The sequence below is a fragment of the Carica papaya genome, chromosome 2 (genome assembly GCF_054855325.1).
Source record: "Carica papaya isolate Zhongbai chromosome 2, ASM5485532v1, whole genome shotgun sequence".
In the NCBI taxonomy this organism is placed as follows: Eukaryota; Viridiplantae; Streptophyta; class Magnoliopsida; order Brassicales; family Caricaceae; genus Carica; species Carica papaya.
In genome coordinates, this window is record NC_142310.1 from 33,664,288 (window position 1) to 33,689,039 (window position 24,752).

General features: G+C 32.2%; 2 protein-coding genes across 3 annotated transcripts; one reads left to right on the forward strand and one right to left on the reverse strand.

Moving 5' to 3' along the window:
* The first annotated feature begins 13,126 nt into the window (after positions 1 to 13,126).
* Positions 13,127 to 19,878, forward strand: GIL1 (glucose-6-phosphate isomerase, putative (DUF641)). 2 transcript variants are annotated; one of them, XM_022036059.2, is made up of 4 exons: positions 13,127 to 13,205; positions 16,930 to 17,073; positions 17,411 to 18,087; positions 18,608 to 19,878. In XM_022036059.2, the coding sequence occupies exons 1-4, from the start codon at positions 13,162 to 13,164 to the stop codon at positions 19,393 to 19,395; spliced, it is 1,653 nt and encodes a 550-aa protein (XP_021891751.2). In that variant the 5' UTR covers positions 13,127 to 13,161; the 3' UTR covers positions 19,396 to 19,878. The 2 variants fall into 2 exon arrangements, with proteins under 2 accessions (XP_021891751.2, XP_021891752.2); XM_022036060.2 differs by lacking the exon at positions 13,127 to 13,205 and adding an exon at positions 16,203 to 16,357.
* A 430-nt stretch (positions 19,879 to 20,308) lies between these two features.
* On the reverse strand, positions 20,309 to 24,409 carry UCP2 (uncoupling protein 2). Its single transcript, XM_022036061.2, has 9 exons — positions 24,103 to 24,409; positions 23,016 to 23,234; positions 22,845 to 22,923; positions 22,548 to 22,681; positions 22,378 to 22,476; positions 22,170 to 22,274; positions 21,353 to 21,427; positions 20,966 to 21,052; positions 20,309 to 20,675 (listed from the first exon to the last, which is right to left on the reverse strand). The coding sequence occupies exons 1-9, from the start codon at positions 24,181 to 24,183 to the stop codon at positions 20,637 to 20,639; spliced, it is 918 nt and encodes a 305-aa protein (XP_021891753.1). The 5' UTR covers positions 24,184 to 24,409; the 3' UTR covers positions 20,309 to 20,636.
* Positions 24,410 to 24,752: the final 343 nt, after the last annotated feature.

Below are 24,752 nucleotides of genomic sequence, written 5' to 3' on the forward strand. Positions count from 1 at the left end.
CAAGGAAACTTGAATTTAAAATTCAAATACAAGTTGATAAGAATAGATTTTAACTGATTCTTAATAATCTAACACTCCTTCTTAAGAATTCGTCCCTACCATTCCTAACTTCCTTCTCATCATTTCAAATTTCTCTTTTCCAAGCGGCTTTATCAGAATGTTCGCCAGTTGCTCATCGAATGAGCAATAAGTAAGCTTGATTTCACCACTCTTTTTAGCATCTCTAATTGCATGGAACTTCACATTAATGTGTTTGGTTCGACCATGCATCACTGGGTTTTTAGCAATTACAATGGCCGACTTGTTATCCACTAAAATTTCAGTTGGTAGAGACGCATCCAACTTTAGATCATGCATTACTTTCCTTAACCAAACCGCCTGATTTGCAGCACCTGCAGCAGCAATATATTCAGCTTCAGCTGTAGATTAAGCAACCACTTCTTGTTTTTTAGATACCCAGGAGAAAACACCAGAGCCAAATGAAAATAAATAACCAGAAGTGCTGCGTGCATCATCAAGACTCCCTGCCCAATCACTGTCAGTATACCCTAGCAGCCTTCCTTCTCCCTTTGTCTCGTATAGAATTCCATAATTTTAGGTACCCTTAAGATACCTCAATACATGCTTTACCGCTGCCATGTGAGATTGTTTTGGAGATGACAAAAATCATGACAGTAAACTCATAGCAAATAGCATATCCGGCCTTAAAACAGTGAGATACATCAAGCTTCCAATTAAGCTTATGTACCTTGCCTCATCCACTTTATCACCTGTTTCATCCTTAGTTAGCTTTAAGTTTGGAATTAATGGAGTAGATACAACTTTACACTCCATCAAGTTGAACTTTTTAAGTATTTCACATGCATACTTTGCTTGAGACAAAAAAATTTAATTTTGAGCTTACTTTATTTCCATCCCCAGGAAGTGTGTTACTTCATCTAGGTTGGACATCTCAAACATCTCCTCCAATTGTCCTTTGAATTCTTCCATTTTACATGGATCATTACCTGTCACCAGTATGTCATCCACATAAATGGCAGTGATCAAATTCCAGCCATTTTCATCGTGTTTTGCATATAGTGTTGTTTCTGCCTTACTCCTTTTAAATTCACAATACAGTAGGTACTTGTTTAGCTTCTGATACCAAGCTCGTGGAGCTTGCTTAAGGCCATACAGAGTCTCATGTAGCAAATAAACATGATCCTCTTTTTCCTCAACAGTGAATCCATCCGGTTGATCAACATAAATTTCTTCTTGGAGATCACCATTTAGGAATAAAGATTTGACGTCCAGGTGCATAACCTACCACTTTGAATGCGTTGCTACTGCTAGGATCATTTTGATTATTTCATGTCTCACAACTGGAGCGAAGGTGTCCCCAAAGTCAACTCCTGCAATCTGGGCATATCCCTTCACCACCAGCCTAGCTTTGTGCCGATTTACAGAGCCATCGAGATTCAACTTGAGTCTGTAAATCCACTTGACACCGATTATCTTCTTGCCTTCTAGTTTAGGGATCAAAGTCTAAGTTTTGTTCTTTGTGATCATAGCAATCTTCTCCATCATAGCATCCTTCCAAGAGGAATGTGTGGCTGCCTCTTGATAGGTTGCACGTTCTTTGAAGGCAAAATTGCATGATTCGTATATTTCAGAGAGACTTTTCATCCTAACTCCATCAGCACTTCCATTATCTCCAACTTCCTCATCATTTTTCAATTCAAAAGAGAATAAAGCTGGTATAGATTCATCTCTTCCTGTCACCAGTTTCCCTGCCTCATCACATTTTATTTTTTTTTACCCAATTCTAGTTTGAGCCTTCATATATCAAGACATCTCTCCTAATCATAAGCTTTTTGGAGCTCAGCATATACACCCGATACCCCTTTCTTTCTGTACTATAGCCGACGAGAATTCCAAGCTCTCCTTTGTCATCTAACTTTCTTCTTTTTTCATCAGGAATTAGGCTGTAACAAACTGAGCCAAAGATCTTGATGTGGGTGGTCTCAGGCTTCCTACCATGCCAAGCTTCAAAAGGAGTTATCTTCTCTAAAGCACGAGTGGGCAGCTGATTAAACAAGTAAACATATGTGTTTACTGCTTTAGCCCAGAACTACTTGGGCAAGTGTTTGTCATTCATCAGACATCTCCCCATTTCCACCACAGTTCTGTTCTTTCTTTCAGCAACACCGTTTTGCTGCGGTGAGTAAGGAGCAATAAGTTGCCTTTTGATCCCTTGAGAGATAAAAATCCCTGAATTCCTATGAATTATACTCAAGTGCATTATAAGTTCTTAACATTTTGAGCAAACACCCATTTTCCTTTTCTGCAGTTAATTTAAACTACTTAAACTTACCAAACGCTTCTATTTTATTTTTGAGAAATCAAACCCAGATCTTTCGTGTCTGATCGTCAATAAAAATGGAGAAATACTTGCTCTCATTTAAGGAGTTTTGGCTCATTGGCCCGTAAATATCAGAGTGAACAAGTTGAAGTTTTTTTGTTGCTCGTGTGCTGGCTTGTGCAAGAAATGGTGTTCTATGCATCTTGCTCATTTGGCATACACAACAGACAGTGTTGGTTTCACCCAGTGAAGGAGGATTGAAACTCAGGTTCTCAATTTGCAACTTCTTCAAGCCGGATAGATGATAATGTCCAAACCTTCTATGCCAAATTTCACCCTCATTTGCACTAGCATAGGAGGCCATGTGTGCTGGCCTCTTCATACACAGCAGGTAATTCTGATTTATCTTTGGTGCTATTTCGATCTGCTTCCCATCAGGATCATAAATCCTGCAGTATTTGCCCTCAAAAAGAACCTTATACTCATTATTTGTCATTTGATTCACACGTAATAAATTTTGCTTTAATGTAGATACAAAAAGCACATGAATAATATGTCGTGTACCTAAGTGAGTATTCACAGAGACAATGCCCTTACCTTCTACATTCTCGAACTTGCCATTTCCCAACCTCACTTTGTCTTTCAGAGCTTTGTTTAGATAGGTGAACATGGACTCGTTCTTGCACATGTGGGATGTACACCCACTGTCAACGATCTATTTTGTATCATCTTTGTCTATTACTTCATTTGAGGCCACATACAAGTTTGGCGAGACTTCACCAGTTGCTTCGGTAATGTTTGCTTGCTGAGGTTCTCCTTTAGGTTGGCCTTCATTCTACTTCTGCTTCAGCCTATAATTTCTTTCTTTGTGGCCAAACTTTTTATAGAAGTGGCACTGAATTGCCTTCTTGTCCTTGTACCAACAATCCTTTTCTAGATGGTTGGTCAAGGTGCAAATTTTGTAAGGAAAAAATTTTGATTGCTTACCTCTGTTTTGGTTTCCTTATTGCTTCCCAGTTGAGCTTTTTTCTCCAGTCTGCTTTCCTTTGTTCTCAATTCCAACTTTGGCTTTTATGAACAAGGCTCCTTCTGTGTAATTGGTTTCCCTCATATTGGTTCGCTACTCCTGCGAATCCAGCTTATTGATAAGCTCAGCTGCAGTGATGGTATCAATATCATTCAACTCCTCCAACACAGAGATTTTGGACTCAAACCGAGCTGGTAAACTAATTAAGATCTGTTCTACCACCCGTGAGTCAGGAAAGTTTTCTCCCAGCAGCCTTATCTTGTTCACAACATCCATCAGCTTTGTTGAATATTGTCTTACTGTTTCATCTTCTCTCATTCGCAGCATCGCAAATTCTCCTTTCAATTTTAGCAACTGTGTTCTTCTGTTTCTGGTACCACCTTCAAACTCTTCTCTGATTTTGTCCCATGCAGACTTAGGAGTTTTGTAGGGCATGATCCTACTAAATACCACATCTGAGACTGCTGAGTGAATGCAGGTAAGCGCACAGGGTCTTTTCATAACCTACAATTTTGACATTTATACAATATTTATTTTACACACAAAAAAAATTATATTAATTCTAAATTATATACAAATTAAAATTTTTAATACCTAATATTTACTTTATAAAATGAAAAACTTTGGTCCCACAAAATATCTAACAGCTTTAAGAAAAAATATCTTGGAAAGCTTCTCCTTTGGCAAACTTTCTTTTTTGGAACATTAATTTTGAGGGCGCCATTCTACCAACTCAACTAATTTCATTAAAAAAAAACAATTCCTAATTATTTTATAATATTTAATTTAATAATATTAAATTTTTATTGTATGTTAATAAAATTATAATTTTATAAATTTATTATGTTTTTAGATTAAAATAATATTTTATAATAATTAAATTTTTTTATAATTATTATGAATTAAAAAAACAATAATTATTATGATTTAAAATATAAACATTTCAAACATAATGTTGAGAGCACTTTCCAAAGGGATTGAGGAATCACATAGACAACACCATGGATTAGAAATTATGACAAAACCTTGAGTTTAAGAGTTAAATTAATTTACTTAATTTTATTTATATACTTAAATATACATTGCAATTTTTCTTGAATACAAGTTAAAAAATATATATATATTGATAGACTTTGCACAAATTAAAATCCAAAAAAATGGTAACTCAAATTTTGATATTATATAAAATAATAAATGGAATTAATTACTTAAAAATTTAAATCGACAGTGATGATGTAATGTACTACTTATCGTATTAATAAATAATATTAATAAAATAAAGTATTAGGATTTAAACGAAAGAAGAATGTTACATTTTTCTACTAAGTAATATCAAAACTTGTTCAAATGAAGTTAGTAAAATTAGCATTAACATTTACCTTATAAAATCCATGTTGTGGTAGGTTGCACATTTTGTTATTGTGACTTCATAATGTCATGCTAGGAACCAAAAAAGATCATGTGACCCAACTTTAATTAAACTAATTGGCTCAACCCAATGCCATTTTTTCATGAACCCACTTGTTAGTGAGCCCACTTAACTACCCACCATCATAGAAAATTCTCTTATACTCTTGTCATTGTTTGGCAAAATATCATTCAATTATTCATGAAAGCCAAAGCTTTTCGATCAACTTTGAAAACTCATATCTTAGTGGCAAAATTTTCTAACCTTAATAATATATGGGCATTTTACTCATGCAAAGATTATCGTTCCACAGTATCGCAATGAAATACTATTTTTTGGAAGCAAAGTTTCGATCTATATGTGTTTTTAAATCAATGAACTAAAGGACGAGGAGGAAGCTTTCGATAAATTATCTATTTTTTTTCATACAATATGATGCGTGAACATATAAAAATAATAACATGATCTCGAGTATGACTCTAAATAATCTTATTTACAGAGAGTTTTTTTAACCTAATATGCTTTAAAAGAGACAAAAATATTATAAATAAAAATCACGTTTCAAGTTAAAAGATAATTGATTTTGAATCTACAACTAGAATTGTATATAAATAATTTGGCTTTCCGAACCAGGTTGGTTACTAAACTGTGAAAGTAATTATTTATTACTTTAAATAAAACTTTATTAATCATTTATTACTTTAAACAGTTGGTATGTCTCTTATTTTACAAGAGATTGTTAATTTGAACTAAACTGTATTTCATGTATTGTCATTTGAAAGTTGTGTTATATTATATTACGATTAATATATATGTATAACCTAATTAGTGAATGTATGATTTTTTGCTCAGAAAATAACTTCTTACTGTTTAGGTATATGTATGATCATCTTGTAGAAAATAATTAGCTATAATAATCTAAAAAACATTAATGATGCGTCGTTCAAAAGAAATCACACACACTTTTCTACTATACCCAAATTAAAGTGTGTGAAGTCCCAAAATATCAAATCACATTCATTTCCATAAAGCTTAATCCAAAACATCCAATGAATTCATTTTTCAGTGTTTACCTAACCCTACTAGTATTTAACAAATAATTTTTCAATTTGATCCCATGCCTTACGTGGTCAAAAAAACACTTATCATATATGAAGAGATGAATTGATCCACTACTTTAATCATAACATTTTTACTAACTCAATTTAACTTTGGTTCTATGTGTAATTAAGATATAATTAAGATATATCTACCATGAACCTCAATCACATTTACATAAAATATTTTCTTTAAATCCTCTAATAGATTTTAGAACCATTAAGAAATGATTGACTCATAATAATCAACAGAATAATATAGAATTTTGTTATACACTAATAAGATTATATATATACCGCTTCTTCTCTACATGTTTTCCTAATATGAGACTACCAAATGAAAATACAAAATGAGAAACTGATGGAGCTATACATGTATCTTAATTTACTGAGAAATCTTTAACATATATAATAAACGAGTAATTATAAGGTACAACATAAGTATATGTGAGTTGATAGATCCCATAAATATGATTAATATTGTCACACTCTAATATTCGATATAAGACGCAATTTCTACTTATACCATTTTTATATAATGGACCCATAAAATATATATATACGTGGATAAAAAATATAATACAACTTAACATCCCATGTGATATGTATAGTAACTATATATACAAAATATGATATTAGAATTTAGAGTCTAACAGAACAAAATAAAACTTTTCGAATATACACAAAATATTTAAAAATAAGAATCATTTCACATGTTCTACTCATCTGGAAACGGTGCTACCTCTTTATTCTCATCTGAAAAATATCAGGGTAAAATTTAATAAGTTTCACCAACTCAATAAGTATTATCGTTTTCTCAATCTAGATAAAATTTTATACAAAACGTAAAGAAATAAAAGCAATAAAAATATTTCAGTGCAAAATTCATATTCTTATTTTTACCATTTTATATATTCCTCATCGATCTGATGAATTCTCTCGAATATCATATACAAACCTCAAATGTATATTCTCATATTCTCGAAAGTCATAAATGCACTCGAATATCAATCGTCATTTCGAAATATAATTACTCACACAAAGATCATAGATACACTCGAATATTGTTCATAATCTCGAGACATAATCATATATAAAAGATCACAAATACACTTGAATATCATTCATCATCTCGAAATATAATCACATACACACAAAAGATCACTTATACACTTAAAAGGTCATTTTTAAGATTTTATCGTGCGATATCGTTTATGTCATCATCGAGAAAAGAAAAAATAGATCTCTCATTGCATGGATAGCACACATACAAATAACACAATGGTCACAGTAGGTATGTTTGCTAGGTGGCCCATACTCACACGAATGTCTATCCACATCTGGATTAGGTTTCAGACTCTATCCATGTACAGGTTCACTATGTCCGCTGAACTTCAGCCACACATGCATACTTTCCTCCTCAATTTAAACTAAACGAGAAGGTATTCAGGGTCCCTACCCTATTCACTCCTACCCTCTCATTCTAAAATTCTCAATTTGTTTAAATGATCATTTATTAACCTTAATTATTTTTTCTTTTCTATTTTTATATTATTTTATTTTTTCAATTTTTCCTTAATTGAAAATTTTCATTTTCAATTTCAGATTTCATCAGTTCAAATAATTCGGTCTAAATAATTCTCAGTTCATTGGGTCTGTTTTCTTATTTTGTCTCATAGGATTCCAATTGCTTAAGTTTACTAATCATGATTTGGATTCTATTTTTTATTGAAAATTAGGTCAATATCCGTTCAAATTTTAAAATTCATGATTTAATGAAATAAATGCACATTTTAAAATTCGAACTCAATTGAGATTTAAAAATACTTACCCTCCTACCCGTCTTCCCGTATACACCTGAATGTTCAAATTTTTCTACAGAGACAATATAATTAATTAAAATACTTTGAAATACTTAAAATTAATTTAATTAATTTATGGATTCCAATTATCACCTAACGGAATACCTGAATCTATCGGGATCCATACCTAAAAAATCTTTCAGCTTTTCGTTCGGCGAATTGAATTCACGTTTTTCAGAAAAGACTTTTCAGCTTTCCGGATGGCAAATCGGATTCCTATTTTATGAGGAAGACTTTTCAACTTTTCGGACGACAAATCGAAACCCAAAATGGCATATCAGATTCCCACACTCGAGGAAGACCTTCGGCTTCCCGAATGGGTCGACTTTCCCCATTCCTGAGGAAGCCTCCATAGTGTCCAAGCGGGTGGGTGGCCTGGCCGAGCCCGTGCGGCCAGCCCAACACCATTCCCGCTCCATCGCCACTCAACAACCACCAAAAAACACGAAAAAGCTTTACCTTTCTGGCATGGGGTGATTCGGCCTCGGCTTGGCTCCTGGTCGCCTCCTCTCGGTCACCCCACAGCTCCCTAACTCCCAAACCTACACACACACACACACACACATGAATACCTATTTAGTTAAAAACACAAACCGAAAAAAGAAAAGGAATGCACCAAGCTCGGGTGCGGTGCTCGAAAACCCGAACAGCCTCGGTCTTCACCGTCACATGACATCTTGGGTCGTTTCCTATTCCTTCTTCTTCCTTTCGGCTTCAACTTCCACACTCTCCTACCTCCGCCCCTCTCTTCTTTCTTCCTCCCTCGTGGCGCCCGCTCTTTGACTCCCTTTTTCTTTCTCGCTCGACCCCTTCTCTTTTTTTTTTCTCCTTCCTCTTTTTTCTCTCATTTCCCTTCATCTCTCTGGCTTCCCTCTTCCTTCCCTCTCATTCTTTCTTCCTCTTAGCTTCCCCGTGCAACCCTCTCATCTCTTTCCTCTTCCGCTTGGCCATTCTCTTTTTTCTCCTTCTCTGGCCTCCCTCTTCCTTTCCTTTCCTTCTTCTTCTCTTTTGACCTCCCTGCACCTCTCTCTTCTTCCTTCTCCCCGATCACTCCTCTCTCTTCTCCCTCTCTCTTTTTTGGCTATTCTTCAAAATAAAAAGAAACCCTAAATTTTTTTCTTTTATACCTATTCGCCCCGACTGTTAGATCTCACTAACTCGATCTGGACCGTCCATTCTTTATTAAATCTCAGTCATTTGATCTTCTCATACGGTTCGATCTGGGCCGTCCATTTTTCTAATCTTCTTTGCCCCTTCCGCTTCCCTTTATTTATACTTTTATTCCTATTTTGTTTCTCATTTGTTTCATTTAAGTCCTAATTCTAAGTTCATTTTTATTTTCTTAGGTAGATATTACAGATACACTCTAAATATTAGTTTTTAGTAAAAAAAAAATGGACTAAAGTTTGAAATACAATGATTATATTTATAATAGGTATCAACTCATATGTCCCCTTTACTAAAACTTTGAACATCACAAATTATTTTCACATAGTTTTGATATATTATTTTTTCAAATATTTATATTATAAATTCACATAGATTTTAGTATATTATTATTTTCTAAAAACATTTATATATATATATATATATCATCTTATTGACGATTCGAATTACATCCCAAGTCAATCTCAAAACTGAAAAAAAATAATAATAATTAAAAGAAATAAACTTATAAGAGACAACATATACATGGAGACAATCCAAAAGGCTCATTAATAAGAAGAACAACCGAGAAACACGCCAAGCCTTCCAAGTGGATTCTAGCATATACATAATGGCATATGGTACATAATACACATGTCTCTTGACAGCTTCCATTGAATTTCATGTTCATATACATATATATATATATGTGTGTGTGTGTGTGTTTGTATATATATTTTATATATTATATATATGTTATCTTCTCAAGACCATGGCCACGATTATATATCTTATGCACATGCGACAATATGCATGCATTTGGTGTCAAAGAAATATCTCCATTTCTGATAAAAGATGAAGCTCCTACTCTTTCCTTTTTTCTTTTTTTTCTTCTTCTTAATTGGCACTTAGAATATCAAATCGTATGTGAAGTTTTCAATCAATTCTTGAAATTTTCTGAAATGTGTTTGCAATTTTTTCAAAATGGTAATTATATTTAGAGTTTTAAGATCAAAATTTAAAAAAATAGAAAATGAAAAAAATAATAATAATAATTCGAAAAGGATATTAAATTTACTTATTTTACAATTAAAATTAGGAAACTACGCTTAAAAATCAACAATCCCAAAACCTTACAAAAGACAGAAGCTCAAAACAAACTTACTAGGTTTCGTCACATCAGACCAAGCAAATAAAATATATATATATATATAGAGAGAGAGAGAGAGAGAGAGAGAGAGATGTTAAGGTGTATTTTCGCATGGACTATACAAAATTAAATCACAAGAGAAATCGTGTGAAAAGGTAAGAGTAAAATGTTAATCTTAAATCAAACCAAAGTAAATAAAATAAAAAAAATTGTAAATAAATTTCATACTAAATCAAATATAATAAACACAAAATTTTATTTAAATTCATAGTATAAAAAATATTCACGTAATATAATAAATTTTGTAAATTGATACGCAGTTATTAAATTAATTTTCGTTGCTCATGGAATAACAGTAAATAAAACAAAACTTTACGAAATAATTTGAGGATCATAACTGTTTTTTATATTATTAATTTTTGTTATTTTTTATTTTCTCAATCATAAAATAAAAAAATTACAAATATAATATTTATACATATTACAAAATTTATACTTAAATTTGATGCGTTAAAACTTATAATTATTTAATTGTAATTAATCATTTTTAAACGATTCTGATAAATTGATAGTCTGTTATGCACACCAAATCTCATATTAAACTTATTTGTTGATAAAAAATCTAACGTAAAATCTAATATTAATTTAAAAATCTTTACAATTAATTGAAAAAAAATTAATGAAAAACAAATTTTAAAGTTAATTACACTCCTAACTTTTTGTTCCAAATATGCAATAATTAAATTAAATTAAAAAAATAAAAATATATATATAAAGATTTTGAAACAATAACATATATCAATATCCTATTTTTTTAATATTTTTTATTTAAGTAAATTCTTACGTTCATTAATTATTTTATACGTATATATTAATCATAATATAATATAAATAATTTTTCAAGTAAAAACACATTCGGAAGTACAATTTAATTTAAATTCATGATCTCATATAGATAAAAATACGTATCAATTATTAAACTAATAAATAATTAATTTTTATATTTTAATTAATTAAGAAATAAAAAATTATATATTCGTTGAATGATTATTACTTCACTTTATTTATAACAAGTTTTAAGTCGAATCAGACCGTATATTTTAATGTATTTATCAAGAGCGAAAAGATGATGCTTTCCGGAGATCTTTTTTAACAGTGAGATTTGGGCGGTTAGCTGGGTTCCCCAAGGCCCAATTTGCCATAATCCGGTTTAGGCATTCTCCTGTACATTAAATTGTCTTGTTAATAATCCTCCAAAATGATACTGCCAAAAAATCAACACAAGATATTTTCTAATATGTTCCCCCAAATTTATCATGCCCTACATGATCATGCACCAACTTTTTCTTCACGTGAACTTGTAACTATCATATATATATATATATAATAATTATCCATCCAAATCATTGAGTGATTGAATGTATAAATACCTAACTAATCAATTAATCATTTGATTATCACTTAAACATTAATCAATTATGCAATGCTTGATTGCAATACATTGATATTATAAGGTTATCGACTTATCTGTAGTAATAAATTTTGCGGGATATTAATTTTATGTCGACAATCATGAGTACATATTAGGAGTTTTATAAAAAATTTATCGTTAATTATTTGCGCAATCTTAACCTAAGCATGTCGATGAAAAAAAACCAGAAATAAACTATTGAGGTTACTATTTAGGTCTAGACTTTTAGGGAGCTTATTAGTAACAAATTTTATATATGGTCAAGATTGATAATTGTACTTGTTGGGTCAAACTTTGATAAATTACTATTCATAAATAGTAAATAAGGTTGTGAATAGGAAATTTGTTTTTCAAGGTACATTCATTAGCAAAAGTTCAAGACATAAAAATTAAATTACAAGGTTAAAAAAACTTGTTCTAAAAATATAATCTTTTATGTAAATAACAAAATAATTAATCTACTTTCTTTATAAACAAAAGAGAAAGAGGGTTATATTCTATTTTATAAAAAAATATGTATATGTAAAATTTTAATAGAAATATTGTAATTACATTCGGGTTTAAACGAATTATTTTATTATTTTTCAATTACTAAATTTATTTATTAATATATGAAATTAATTATAATTTACTCATTTAATACAAACTTGAACTAGTTTTACCCATGTCCTCAATTTTACAACTATATATTTTAGTATGTTTACTTATCGAAAAAAAGTTGTAAACTTTAATTGAAAATAAAATTTATTGAAAATTATAATATGATTTTCATTAAAACTTTTATATTATTTGTATGTCATTCTTCATAAATAGAATTTTTAAACCCTCATTATAATACTTATTTTATTATAGTGCTTCATCAAATCAACTAATGAACTCTATGTAAATGTTCCAATCATATACATTTTTTCAGTAATTTTTGAAACGAGTGACACCTAATTAGACGTGACCCAATGGCACATGGTGGGTGTAAAACTTTTTGCTTTCACACATATATATATATATGTACCCACACATGTATATATGTGGAGGTCCAATTATTAGGGAAGTAGATTTCTATTGTGTTTGACGTGGTGTATATATGTATCGAGGTACAAGTATTAGGAAAATAGATTTCTATTTTGTGTTAGGGAAATACATGGAGTTACAATTATTGGGGAAGTAGATATTTATTTTTATAAATTTAAAATATTATATTTTAGTTAATTAAAAATCAAACTCTATTGTTATATTTATAAATTTTTTAACAAATTGTTATTAAATTTAAAAATTATATCGTATATAATTTATAGTTAATTAAAATTTAATTTCTATTTTATAATTTAAAATTTAAATAAATAACTATTATTTTTATTATCATATTAATTTTATTTTTATATTTTAAAATGAGTGTATAATATCTAAATTTCATTTTATATAATACATGTACTTATAACTAATATTTTTCAAAATTATTTACGTACATATTAATTTTTTTAAAAAGGCCCTACGTGTTTGCCACCAAAATGCTTGGTTAGTGCTCATGAAAAGAGCATCGTTCTCGAACGTATGCATGTTTATATATATATATATATATATATATATAAGTTGTTGGAAGAAAGGAAGTTGCCATTCCACAACAAGTTATAAGAGGGGAAGGAGTGTGTTGCGTAAACTAAGATGCTTCCTTGCATGTGCATTACTCTTGGAATGCTGCGATACCCGTAAGCTTATTCCCAATCATTCCTCTTCTTCTTCTTCTTCGTTTATTCATTATAAGTGCTTCTATTCTCTTCATCCATACATTTTATTACCTTCCCTATTCATTCATTTAGAGATAAATACTCCGAAATATCTATACTATTACGAAAATATTTAAGTCGATATTGGTGTTGAAAATCAAAACACAAAGTATACTTTTAAAACTTATTTTATTAACTCCACCTCGTATAATACTGTCACTCGAAAATTTATATAGACAATAATACAATCACATACGCGTCAAGATTTAAAATAATTGTCAAACCCGTTATGCATGTTGAATATTAAAATATTTTAAAAGTGAATTGTAAAATTTATATTTTATAATAAATTATTGAGTCTATATTTTTAATATTTAAATTATGAATGTAAAGTTTAATAATAAAATAAAATATTTTATTAAAAAATAAATAATTTTTATATTATTAATATTTATAACTATTTTTACAAAATATAATATTTTGTAGTGACAGTTTAAAATAATTAACTTCGCAAAGAGGCCCTATACTAGCCTGCCCATAAACGATAGAATAACAAATGTTTATATATGCTAGTATATATCGAAAAATACTACATATTATTTTTATTTACATATGTACATGTGTATGTATGTACGTGCTACAAGTTGGGGAAGAAAACTTCATTTAAAAAAAAAAAGTTGGAAGAGAAAATATTTGGGTGCGGTTATTAATTGATTTATACATACATGCTTTTAGAAGAATATGATTTATTATACATCCGATTATACTATGTCTATATATATATATATATATATATATATATATATATATAGATTACGCTTTTCTTCGTTTTCTACTTTCACTTTTGTTTCCCTATATATATGTTTGTGATGTTGGCAAAATCATATGTATGTACGTGTGTGTGTGTGTGTGTGTGTGTGTGTGTGTGTGTGTGTGTGTGTGTGTGTGTGTGTGTATATATATATAATGTGAGAATAATTAATGGTGAGAGATTATGTTAAGTTTACAAAAGTTTTTAATTTATTATTTAGACATTAAAAAAATTTATGAAAATTAATTAAAATATTTATTAATTATCAAACTGCCAAAGACAAGACATGTGCATTTCGATTATCATAATTTGGAGTAATTTGTTTGATAAATAAAATAAAATAATAGAAAATTAAAAATAATGGAATCTCATTTTTCATATACATTGTATATAGATATTATAAATAATTACATAATAATATGCTTGATCCTTTTAATATAACCAAATTGATTACATTAATTATTTTCAGAGAATTATTAAATATATGTGATAAAAATTGTATAATTATAGAATTGGTGTAATTATATTATTCAAGTTATTTCTGTTTTTTTTAATTATTATTTAATTAAATGATTAATACGTTAATTTTTTTATAAAAAATTATAAATTTAGGTTAAAATATACATACTTATTAACTAAACAAATTATTCAAAAGTATTAAACATGGTACGACACATGGGGGCCGTGAATAAGACAAGTTGACCGGAGAAAATTGTCCAGTCCCCCACAAAACTCAAATATATATATATACACACATAGAAGAATTAGTCATGTAATCTTTAAGAAAATAGCATAATTAATTATAAAAAATAAGCCAATATGTAGTCAATTGCATCGGAATGAATTCTAGAGTTTGTAATTAGGTTGAGATTAGGTCGTGAAATTCATATCATATATATGGTACAATAATTTTTTATCTTAAAATAGCATGCATGCATACATACATATATAGTTTAACTATATAGTCTATATATGGTAATAAGGAAAATCGAGAGAGAACAAAATTTGAAGAAGCTGTTACAGTGGAATGGTCATGTCTTTCGTCTTTAAATTTAAACCATGGAGTATGTCGGCAAAAGGTTCCTGCTCCAAACACCTCCGCCAAAATTCAAAAGCGTAGTACATGCACACGTATATATTGCTATATATATATATATATATATATGCATATTACTTATTCATCCTCATCGTCGTAAAAATAACTAGTTATTATTTCTTCTATTTTTTACTACTAGCTAAAAGATAGAAAGTGAAATGTATATCTTAGATAGAATTTTAACTACGAGTGTATATATATATCCAGAAATTAGAAACAAAGGGTGCTCCATATCTAAGACAGACAGAAGGGGATGCATGCCATATCGAAAGATATATACTTAACGATATAATATATATGTATATACATGTCTATTATCCACTATTATACCCACATACTTACATATGAAAAACAACAAATCACAGCTTGACATGCATGAGTCTTCGAATTATCACCATCTTGACACCATAATTCACAGCATGACTCTGCTTGCGACCTATATGAACACACATGAATTATTGCATGACATAGTTATACTAAAACATTTTTAAGAGTTAAAAAAATTATTTATTTATGTATGATACATATATACTTAAATATATATATATATAGTTTTAATGAGTTTATTATATTTTTTATCAAAAAAATATCATATAATGATTAAATTTTTTTAATTAAAAAAATAATAACGAATTAAAAATTTAATATAATTCTTTTTTTAAAAAATAAAAATATTAATTTCCTAATAACTCGAACTTATACGGAAAATTGCTTCTTAATTAAAATTATTCCAAAGTAAATTAATTAATCTTTTAAAAATAAAAAATATATAAAGAGATAATATCTTATTTAAGCTTAGTGAAACTTTCGTCATAAATTATTTATAGCTTATATATAGTAAATGATTCTTACTATTATATATAAGTTAACTATACATATACATGCGCGTGAAGAAATAATTGGAAACTACAGGGTATACAAAAATTTGGATAAGTGCCTGTCAAATCGAACATCTTTCTTTTGTTGGTTATATCTATGGGCGATTCCTTTATTAGAAGCTACTAGCGAACTTTCCTATCTTATTTCTATACGTAATACATATATGTACACACTCACACACATGCACTATATATATAAGAAAGCATCATAACTTCAGTGTATCTATATCTCTTCCATTCTCCTCTCATCCTTCTCTTTCAATAACGAAGCTATCTGCTTAGTACTTGAAACATACCCAATAACGATGTTCCCTAGCATGTTTATCTGTTCATCACGATCCAATCCCAGGTAATAAATTAATTACTTTCAGGAGTAGCGGTCTCTATATATATATCTATGTGTGTGTGTGTGTAGGTAATTCCGTGATCTGGGCGTAATTCTTGTATTTGTGTGTGAATTACATAAACTTCCCTCGAGCTTTGCTATCTGCAGTGCCATGCATGCATTTATTAAAGTATACGTACTTTATGTTGTCAACTTATGAAACATTCAATTTGCTAGCTGACATGGTGATACATATATATATACATATAGGTGATTAGGACTAATTAATTAATTTCAGACATACATGGACCCAAAATATTTTGATGTTGAGTGAATTTAGCATCGTTATTTAACCATACATATACGTAGTTAATTAAAAATAATGTCCTTTTGTTCTTTAATTATTATATATATTCAGACAAATAAAGTTTATTTCATTTTTGTAATTAACTGTTGAATTTACTACCATTTTTTATTTCTTAAAAATTCTAAAATTATACGTCAAAATAAAAAAAAAATTAATTGATTATTATCTTATCTTAAATATATAATAATTTAACTGATATTAGCCGTTAATATTAACCGTGATTATACAGGAAGAAGAAAAGCAACCGGAGTAGCCCCGAACCCGAAGCCAAAGACATGCGGTTCTGGTACTCCGTTTCGGTCAATAGAGATCCGACCCATAACCAAACCAAGCTCTCTTTGAGATCCGAGAACAACACCTCCCACCGTCACAGGTCTGCCAGTTTAAACTAATTTCAAATTTTTCTTTATTTTTTATTTTCTTTTCTGGTCAACTTGTCAAATTTAAATATATAATAATTTAATAAAAATATAACGAGAAAAAAGACAAAAGAACAGAGAGAGAGAGAGAGAGAGAGAGAGAGAGAGGAAAAAAGAACAGAGAGCTTTTACTATCGTCAACGGCTATAGCACTATTTTATCCTGCGCACTGTCATGCTTGCCACTTGCCACTGAGTCACTGACACGTGGAATAACAAAATGCTCGAAGCATTTGAGTCATTTACTTCACTCACTGAGTTCACTCTCGGTCTCCGTTGATCTATGTTGCAGTGGTAACGGAGAGTTGAAGACGAGGAGAAAAGGAGAAATGGCGAACAAAGTCTCGAATCTCTCTGATCTGATACAGCGCGTGGCAGCTTCCTGCTTGCTGCATCCTCTAGTCACCGGGAGGCACGAATCCGGCGATGCTACCAGAAGTCCTGCTGTGAACAACATCAGAGACAAGGGAGAATATGCGTACAGCTCCGAAGAAGAGGAAGAAGGAGAAGAGAGGGTTGCGGTTTGGAAGGAAAGAGAGGAGGTGAGCGTGGAGAGAGTGTTGGAGATGGGAGCGTTAATGGAGGAGGTGTTCGATGCAGTTTCGGCGATGAAGCGAGCATACGCTGGGTTACAGGATGCTCATTGCCCTTGGGACCCGGAGCGAATGAGGGTTGCTGACGTCGCAGTAGTGGCGGAGCTAAGGAAGATTGGAGTTCTGCGTGAGAGATTCCGGCGGAGTTGCAGCTTCGCTATCGGCCGGAAAGGCGGAGGCGGCGGCAGAGGAATGTTGAGAGAGTTGGTGGCGCCGTACGAAGCAGCTGTGGAGGAGCTGAAGATGGAGGTGAAGGCGAAAGAGGTGGAGATTCAGAATTTGAAGGAGAAACTGATGACTGTAACAACTCTTAGCAATGTCGGTGGTGGCAAGAAGGGCAAGTCTCTTTCCAGGAGAAAAATCATTTGCAGTCAAGGTTCGTGGTTCTTTGCTCTCTCGCTTTCACTCACCATTCAAAATACTGTTTAAATTTGAAATAACTACTTGGCTCTATTAAAAAAGGTTTTGGGGCAAATAACATCCCGCCATGTGTGAAGAAATACTCTGTTACAGTTCGTTTTCAAAAGCTGCTTTCTGTTTCCTTTAATGGATTCGGTTAGTATTCCAAATTAGAAATCGGAACCTTTTGAGGACTAACAAAAGTCCCAAATCTTAACTCCTCAGAACCATTTTCTACCAGAATTTTCATGGATTAGTGTCTTTTTCATGTTTAATGAACTGGGTCTGGACTCTGGAGGGATTTTCTCACGCTTTTCTGGCTAACCAAACTAGGAACCGGAGCTTTTCTAAGTAAGAAAGCCCGCAAATCTTGACTCACCACAACAATTTTGTGCCAAAACTTACATGGGGAAGTAGCTTTTTCATGTTTAATGAACTAGGTTAAGACTCTAGATGGATGGGGGATTTTCAGTTTTAACGCACCTTGTTTTGAACAGTTGCAGCAGCGCCAATGCCAGAGCTATTTGAAGTAACGATGACTCAGGTGAAGGAGGCATTGAGGTCATTTACATCACTGCTGCTCTCCCTCATGCGAGCTGCTCATTGGGACATTTCTGCCGCAGTTCGCTCCATTGAAGTTGCTGCAGCCGTTAATGATAATAGCAATCATAACTATGTAACATCTGTTATTCCCTCGGCTGTTGCAACTCAGCATGCAAAGTATGCGCTCGAGTCTTACGTTTCTCGCAAAATCTTCCAAGGATTTGATCACGAGACATTTTACATGGATGGCAGTCTGTCCTCGCTACTAAACCCAGATCAGTATCGCAGAGATTGTTTCACTCAGTTCCGGGACATGAAGGCCATGGACCCTGTTGAGCTGCTTGGGATCTTGCCCACTTGCCACTTCGGGAAATTCTGCACCAAGAAGTACTTAGCCATAGTTCATCCCAAGATGGAGGAATCTTTGTTTGGAGACTTGGAGCAGCACCGTCTGGTTTTGGCTGGAAATCATCCCAGAACTCAGTTTTATGGTGAGTTCTTAGGGTTGGCCAAGGCAATCTGGTTACTCCACTTGCTGGCATTCTCACTTGACCCTGCGCCAAGTCAGTTTGAGGCAAGTAGAGGAGCTGAGTTGCATCCACAGTATATGGAGAGTGTCATCAAATTTTCCAGCGGCCAGTTGCCTGCAGGTCAAGTTGTCGGGTTCCCTGTCACTCCCGGATTCAAGCTAGGGACCGGATCGGTTGTCAAGGCTAGGGTTTACTTGGTGTCAAGAACGTAGTATAAGTGAGTTAATTCTCCAGAGATGTTAGGTGTTTAGTTGTAGAAAACTGCTTTGGGTATTTATTTTCTAAATTTATGCCTTTGAATCCTAAAATATGTGTAGTTGTTAAAAATGGAGATAATATTGAAAAATGACAATGAAAAAATGCCTGGAGTTTGAAAAGACCATTTTTTTTTTCAAACTCAAGACATATTTTCACTGTCATTTTTTAAATTTTATTTTCACTTTTAACAACAATAGATGTTTTGGTGTACAAAAAGCATATATAATTTAGAAAATAAAAACTCTAGATAATTCTCTACTAATAAACAGAGTCCAAGGTTTCTGCTGTTCAGGGTTGAAACTTAGTTAGGGACTCTTAAAAAGTTAGGCTGCTGATGTTGTTTAGGGTTCACTAATGTTCAAGCTTGTACGTAATTTCAACATCTGCAACTCCAGAATTTCGGAAAACCCTGTAGAGGATTTCTTGACTGACCCAAATTATTGGTTCATCTGATCTACACATTCTGCAGGGCAAAGATATACTTTTTATATAAAATTGATTTCCCCAAGCTTCTGGTTATGAGCTAAGGGGGGCCAATAACAATTGGACTATCATGTGAAAACATGAATTCTAAGAGCTAAGCTAATGTTCTGTATTCACAATACTTAGAAGTCACTCATGCTACAAAAAATTATAGAATAAGCAAAGGGGGAAACAACCTAGCGTGCCAGAACAACCTCCACGGTGCACTAGTCACCTTAATTTGTGAGTTTTTTGTGTTTCAAGAAAACAAAAACAAAAACAATATATGACGAAAAAAGAGTAAGAAACAATGTGTTTGATTGCCCATATGAATATCAAGTTTCTATTACTGTTTATCCAAGAGGACTAATGCAGATGCAGGGCGCATAACTCCGCAACCAAAAGTCCCAAAGAATAGGCAAAATTTTTATTGAAAGCAAGCCCCACAAAATTACATATCTTACATCATTAATCCTGCTAGCAGTATATTCAAGTACTCTGAGAATGACAATGGATGGGCCAGAAACAACTACTAAGTACTGCCCATATAATTGATGACTATGTAGATCTGATTGCCTACAAAAATAATTATATATACCAAGGAAGAAGAGTATTCGCTCTCTAGATCTGGTTTGAAAACAATTTCAAGCATAACCACTTTATCTCCCCTTATAAAGCAACACTCAGTTGAAGAGAATTGCCAAATATCTCTTCCTGCTTCCATCACTGTAAATCAATCATTATATACTTCCCTTACAAAAGCCTTCTTCGCCTGTCAATGGAAATTTCAGAGATTGCCAAATGTGTTATAGAGAAAGAGCAGAATGGCTATCACTATAAAGTAGGTTAAGATAAAATGACTAGTACATGCAGTAGTAACACAAATTTGTGCTTTCAAATATTTGCAAAACAGATATGACAACTCAGTAGAGAATAACTGAATCAAATTAGAATATATATATAGAGAGGGAGAGAGAGACCAAGGTCATCTCAGTTTTAGTTCTTTGTTTACTTAAATCAAAATCCAAAAAGGAACAATGATGATTGAATTCTAAATCTTACCTGTTCAAGGGTCAGGAACATAATCACGTTCCAGGTTCCAAGCCGACTGAAATTTGGAAGAAATCCCTTGTAAAAGGCAGAAAATCCCTGTGATACATTAGCTGCCATAAATTAGCTGTTCCTCATGATCCAAGTAGCTTTTATTATGAACTTAGTTTAATCAATTTATAAGTTTCTAACAAATTTACAGGGACAAAAGTTCCATCTACAAAAAAGAACAAATCTGTATATTATGAATATCTATCTTCTAATTAATGAGAGCAGGCAATCACAAAAGCAATTAATTTCTCTAGACAATACTCCATTATTAGCCCAAAAAAAAAAAAAAAACTAAGAGTTGCCACGTTTGATTTTGACCTTCCAAAACTTAAGAGATAATAAACACACCTCATTCTTCAAAGTCTTGATGAAACAATCTATGGTGCTTTTGTAGGCAGAATCCCCCATCATTCTAGATTTCACCTGGAACATAATAGACATGGCATCCAAGCCATTATTGACTGAAAAGCTCAACACGATAAAGCATATGAAAAATGCTTTACAGCTAATTTTTTCACTATCACCACCATATACTACATGCAATGCATTCAGGTTATACCACATTTGCAGGATTAATTTCTATAAGTCAAATTCAATGCACATAACACCATATAAGCATATTACCATTATAATTTTAAATGAAAATGCTTCAAAATTAACAGAAACAAACAACCAAAGAAATATATCCTTTGTTATATCTTTATATTGCCCGCAATGCATTTGGAGGATCAATCTCCAGAGTCAGATTTATGTACATAAATTGATATCATCAGAATTTTGGATGCGCTCATCAGGATTCTTACTATTTCCTTGTGCTTATTAAGGATATGTAAGGCCACAAGTATTCTGAGCATTAGCCATCCTATTCCGTGAAATTCCAAAGTGGTAAAAGCTGCATTGTAGGCGGTAACTGAAAATCTAATGCTGCTCTGGTTAACTTTAACAAATACTCCAATTTTTAAATGTTTTCCAATGATTTGCATCTGGCAACGATGCATACTGAATACACTTCGTAGCAGTTTTTGACTGATTATGGGCCATTAAGATTATGACTGATTAAAAAAAAAAGCAGAGAATAGTGAGTTATAAGATCTTCTCCACCCCTCCAACCCCCCTTTCCCACCTTTGGGCTGAATGTAAAGGAAGATGGAGAATGAAAACCTACCACATCAATGGGAGAACCAATACAGACTGCAAAGAGACCTGCGCCAAGACCAGCTAGGAGATGAGTTAGAACATTGTCTGTGAACCCTGGAATTTGCAAAATTGTCTGCATAAGTATAAAGATATTAGGATATCATAACAACTGCATGCAAGCCACAGCAACAGCTTACGATTACACCATGTAATAACTCAAAACAGAAGAAACTTACCTGTTTCACTTGATCATAACTAGCCAATTCAGCAGCATTTATAATAGCATTTCGTGCTATATTAGGCCCAAGTCCAGTCCACAGGGCAGCCAGTCCTTCCTGATTTGGAAAATCTAAATAAGCTAAAATATGATATGAGATACCATATTTAAGCACTAGAAGAAAACAACCTGTCTCACTATGGTCAAATAAGCATCCAAAGCCCCAGCATAACGCCTAGGCAACCCAGCCGGCAGTTTTCCCTCAGCTTGAAGTCGAACTTTAACAAGGTCAGTTGGATTAGCTACCGCAATCGCAATAGCCCCTGTTTGACATAAAGCATTCTCCTTATTAGAGTTTGGCGTTAAGTTATTTGCCCAATGAATCAAAAAACAAGGAACAATGGCTATAGAATGTACTAGAAAAACAAGATGTCAATTAAGTTCTAACAATCTTACAGCACAAGGGCACTGAGAAACTGCACTCACCAGTCAATAAAGCTGCAAGTATTTTTTGGTACAAAGGAATATCTCTCACAAGATCACCACCGACTAAAAATGCCTTAACCTGTCCATCAAGCAAATTATGCATTCACATCATCCACCACCAAAGAGCCACTTAAAAATTGAACATATGCATGAACTGACATACAAACTTACAGGCTCATATAATCCAATCCTTAAGCCTCCATAAATACACTGACGATGTAATCCTGCAATAATCCCTTTCCAGAGGGCCAACAAACCTTCTTCCCTGGCAATGGTAGCCACTGTACCCAACAAACCTCTATATTTAGGCGGACTGCTCCCATCCACTGTAGTTGCTTTTCTTTGGAGCTGAAGCCTCACTTTTGCAGTGTCCAACGGAATGGTACAGAACTGCAAAATCCATGAATAACAATGAGAAGTAAAGGATCTCCATCTCTTCATTATTCATCAAGCTCCAACTGGAGTATGTAAATTATAAAACAAAAGTAATTTCTTGTTCACGATTCACATTATTAGACAACTAAAGATGAACAAATTAGAATTCAACAGGCAATAATTCGTGATCCCCAAATGACTTGTGAAAGATTCATTTCATAGCTCAGGCTAAAACACAGGTAATGTAGCATTGAAGCTTATGAACGTTATCATGATGCTTGATCTAAAACATAAGCACTGATTATCAAATACAAGGTTTATGTGATGATATTCGCTGATCACCAGAATTAACAGAACTTCATAGCAACATTTAAATAAAAGGAAATTGTATTTGAAAAATGAATATTCATAAGAAAGTTGCAGAATCCAGAAAAATCCAAAATCGGTTCCCCATCCAGTGGGAACATAGACATAATAAACAAGTAGTTGGATTCCACGAATTTGGGCAGAAACATTGGAGTTCCATCTTGGATTAAAAGCTCGGAAACGTTCCGTTTCCATCTTCCCCTTTCTTCCTTGCCCATTTCACCGAAATAAGAAAAAAGGCAAACAAAATTTAGGGTTTCTCTCCACCTCAACTTCCTAAATAGATTGTACATTTTCATATAAACCATCAAAAACCCAGAAACGAGGAGCCACAGTACTCCTCCAATCGCCATGAATTTGTTTGTAAACAAATTGATAAGCTTTAACATCTTTAGCTTCTCACATTGTTCTCCACCATAAACACAGAAAATCCAGATCATAAAGCTAAGGAAAATAACGCAGAGGGGTGTGTGTGTGTGCGTGTTGTGCTGCGTCTTGTGTTGTTTGTCTCTAGTACCTCGGCGAAACAAGCAGCGAAAGCACTGCATAGGAAAGTTTCAATGAAGGAAATCTCGGCTCTGGGCTTGAGATCTGCCATTGATAGCTGCGAGAGAAAGCTGGTGGAAAGCCAGAGATTTGAGAATGGATAGGCTACTTTCTTCGGTTGGGATTGTTGGGTTTTTCCAATTATTGTTGTTAATGAGGTTGACGAAGAGTAATTAACAAGTTAAAGAAGATTAAAAGAAATCTTCATTAGCATCCATTGATGAGTGAGTTAATTCGATATATGACCTTGTCACTGTCCCTCTCTTCGTCTTCATCATTTGTATTAGATTATAATAATTAATCTTCCTAAATGTATCAGCTGCAGCTGTTGGTTCTTGTTAATTGGTATTTGACTTTTTTTTTTTTTTTTCTTTTTCTGTTGGTGGTTAATTTTAAGTTTTCATAATTTTTAATATATATATATATTAATCCTTTTTCATCCTCACCTTTTTTTTTTGTTTCCTATTATATTTTATTTATTCATTTTTCCTTTGGCATTTATTTTTTTTTTCTTTCAAATATTTCTTTTTGTTTAATTTTTAATTAAATTTATTTATATTTAATATTTTATTTATTAAAATAAAAAACCCATTTGAAAATAAAATTTGTATTGGTTTTAGT

Coding starts and splice junctions, on each gene's coding strand:
- UCP2 (XM_022036061.2), bottom strand. CDS start 24,183: ATGGCAGATCTCAAGCCCAGAGCCGAGATTTCCTTCATTGAAACTTTC. Junction 21,053..21,352: donor TCAAGACTTTGAAGAATGAG/GTGTGTTTATTA, acceptor AATGTATCACAG/GGATTTTCTGCCTTTTACAA. Junction 20,676..20,965: donor TGTTCCTGACCCTTGAACAG/GTAAGATTTAGA, acceptor TTCCATTGACAG/GCGAAGAAGGCTTTTGTAAG.
- GIL1 (XM_022036059.2), top strand. CDS start 13,162: ATGCTTCCTTGCATGTGCATTACTCTTGGAATGCTGCGATACCC. Junction 13,206..16,929: donor CTTGGAATGCTGCGATACCC/GTAAGCTTATTC, acceptor GTGATTATACAG/GAAGAAGAAAAGCAACCGGA. Junction 18,088..18,607: donor AAAAATCATTTGCAGTCAAG/GTTCGTGGTTCT, acceptor TGTTTTGAACAG/TTGCAGCAGCGCCAATGCCA.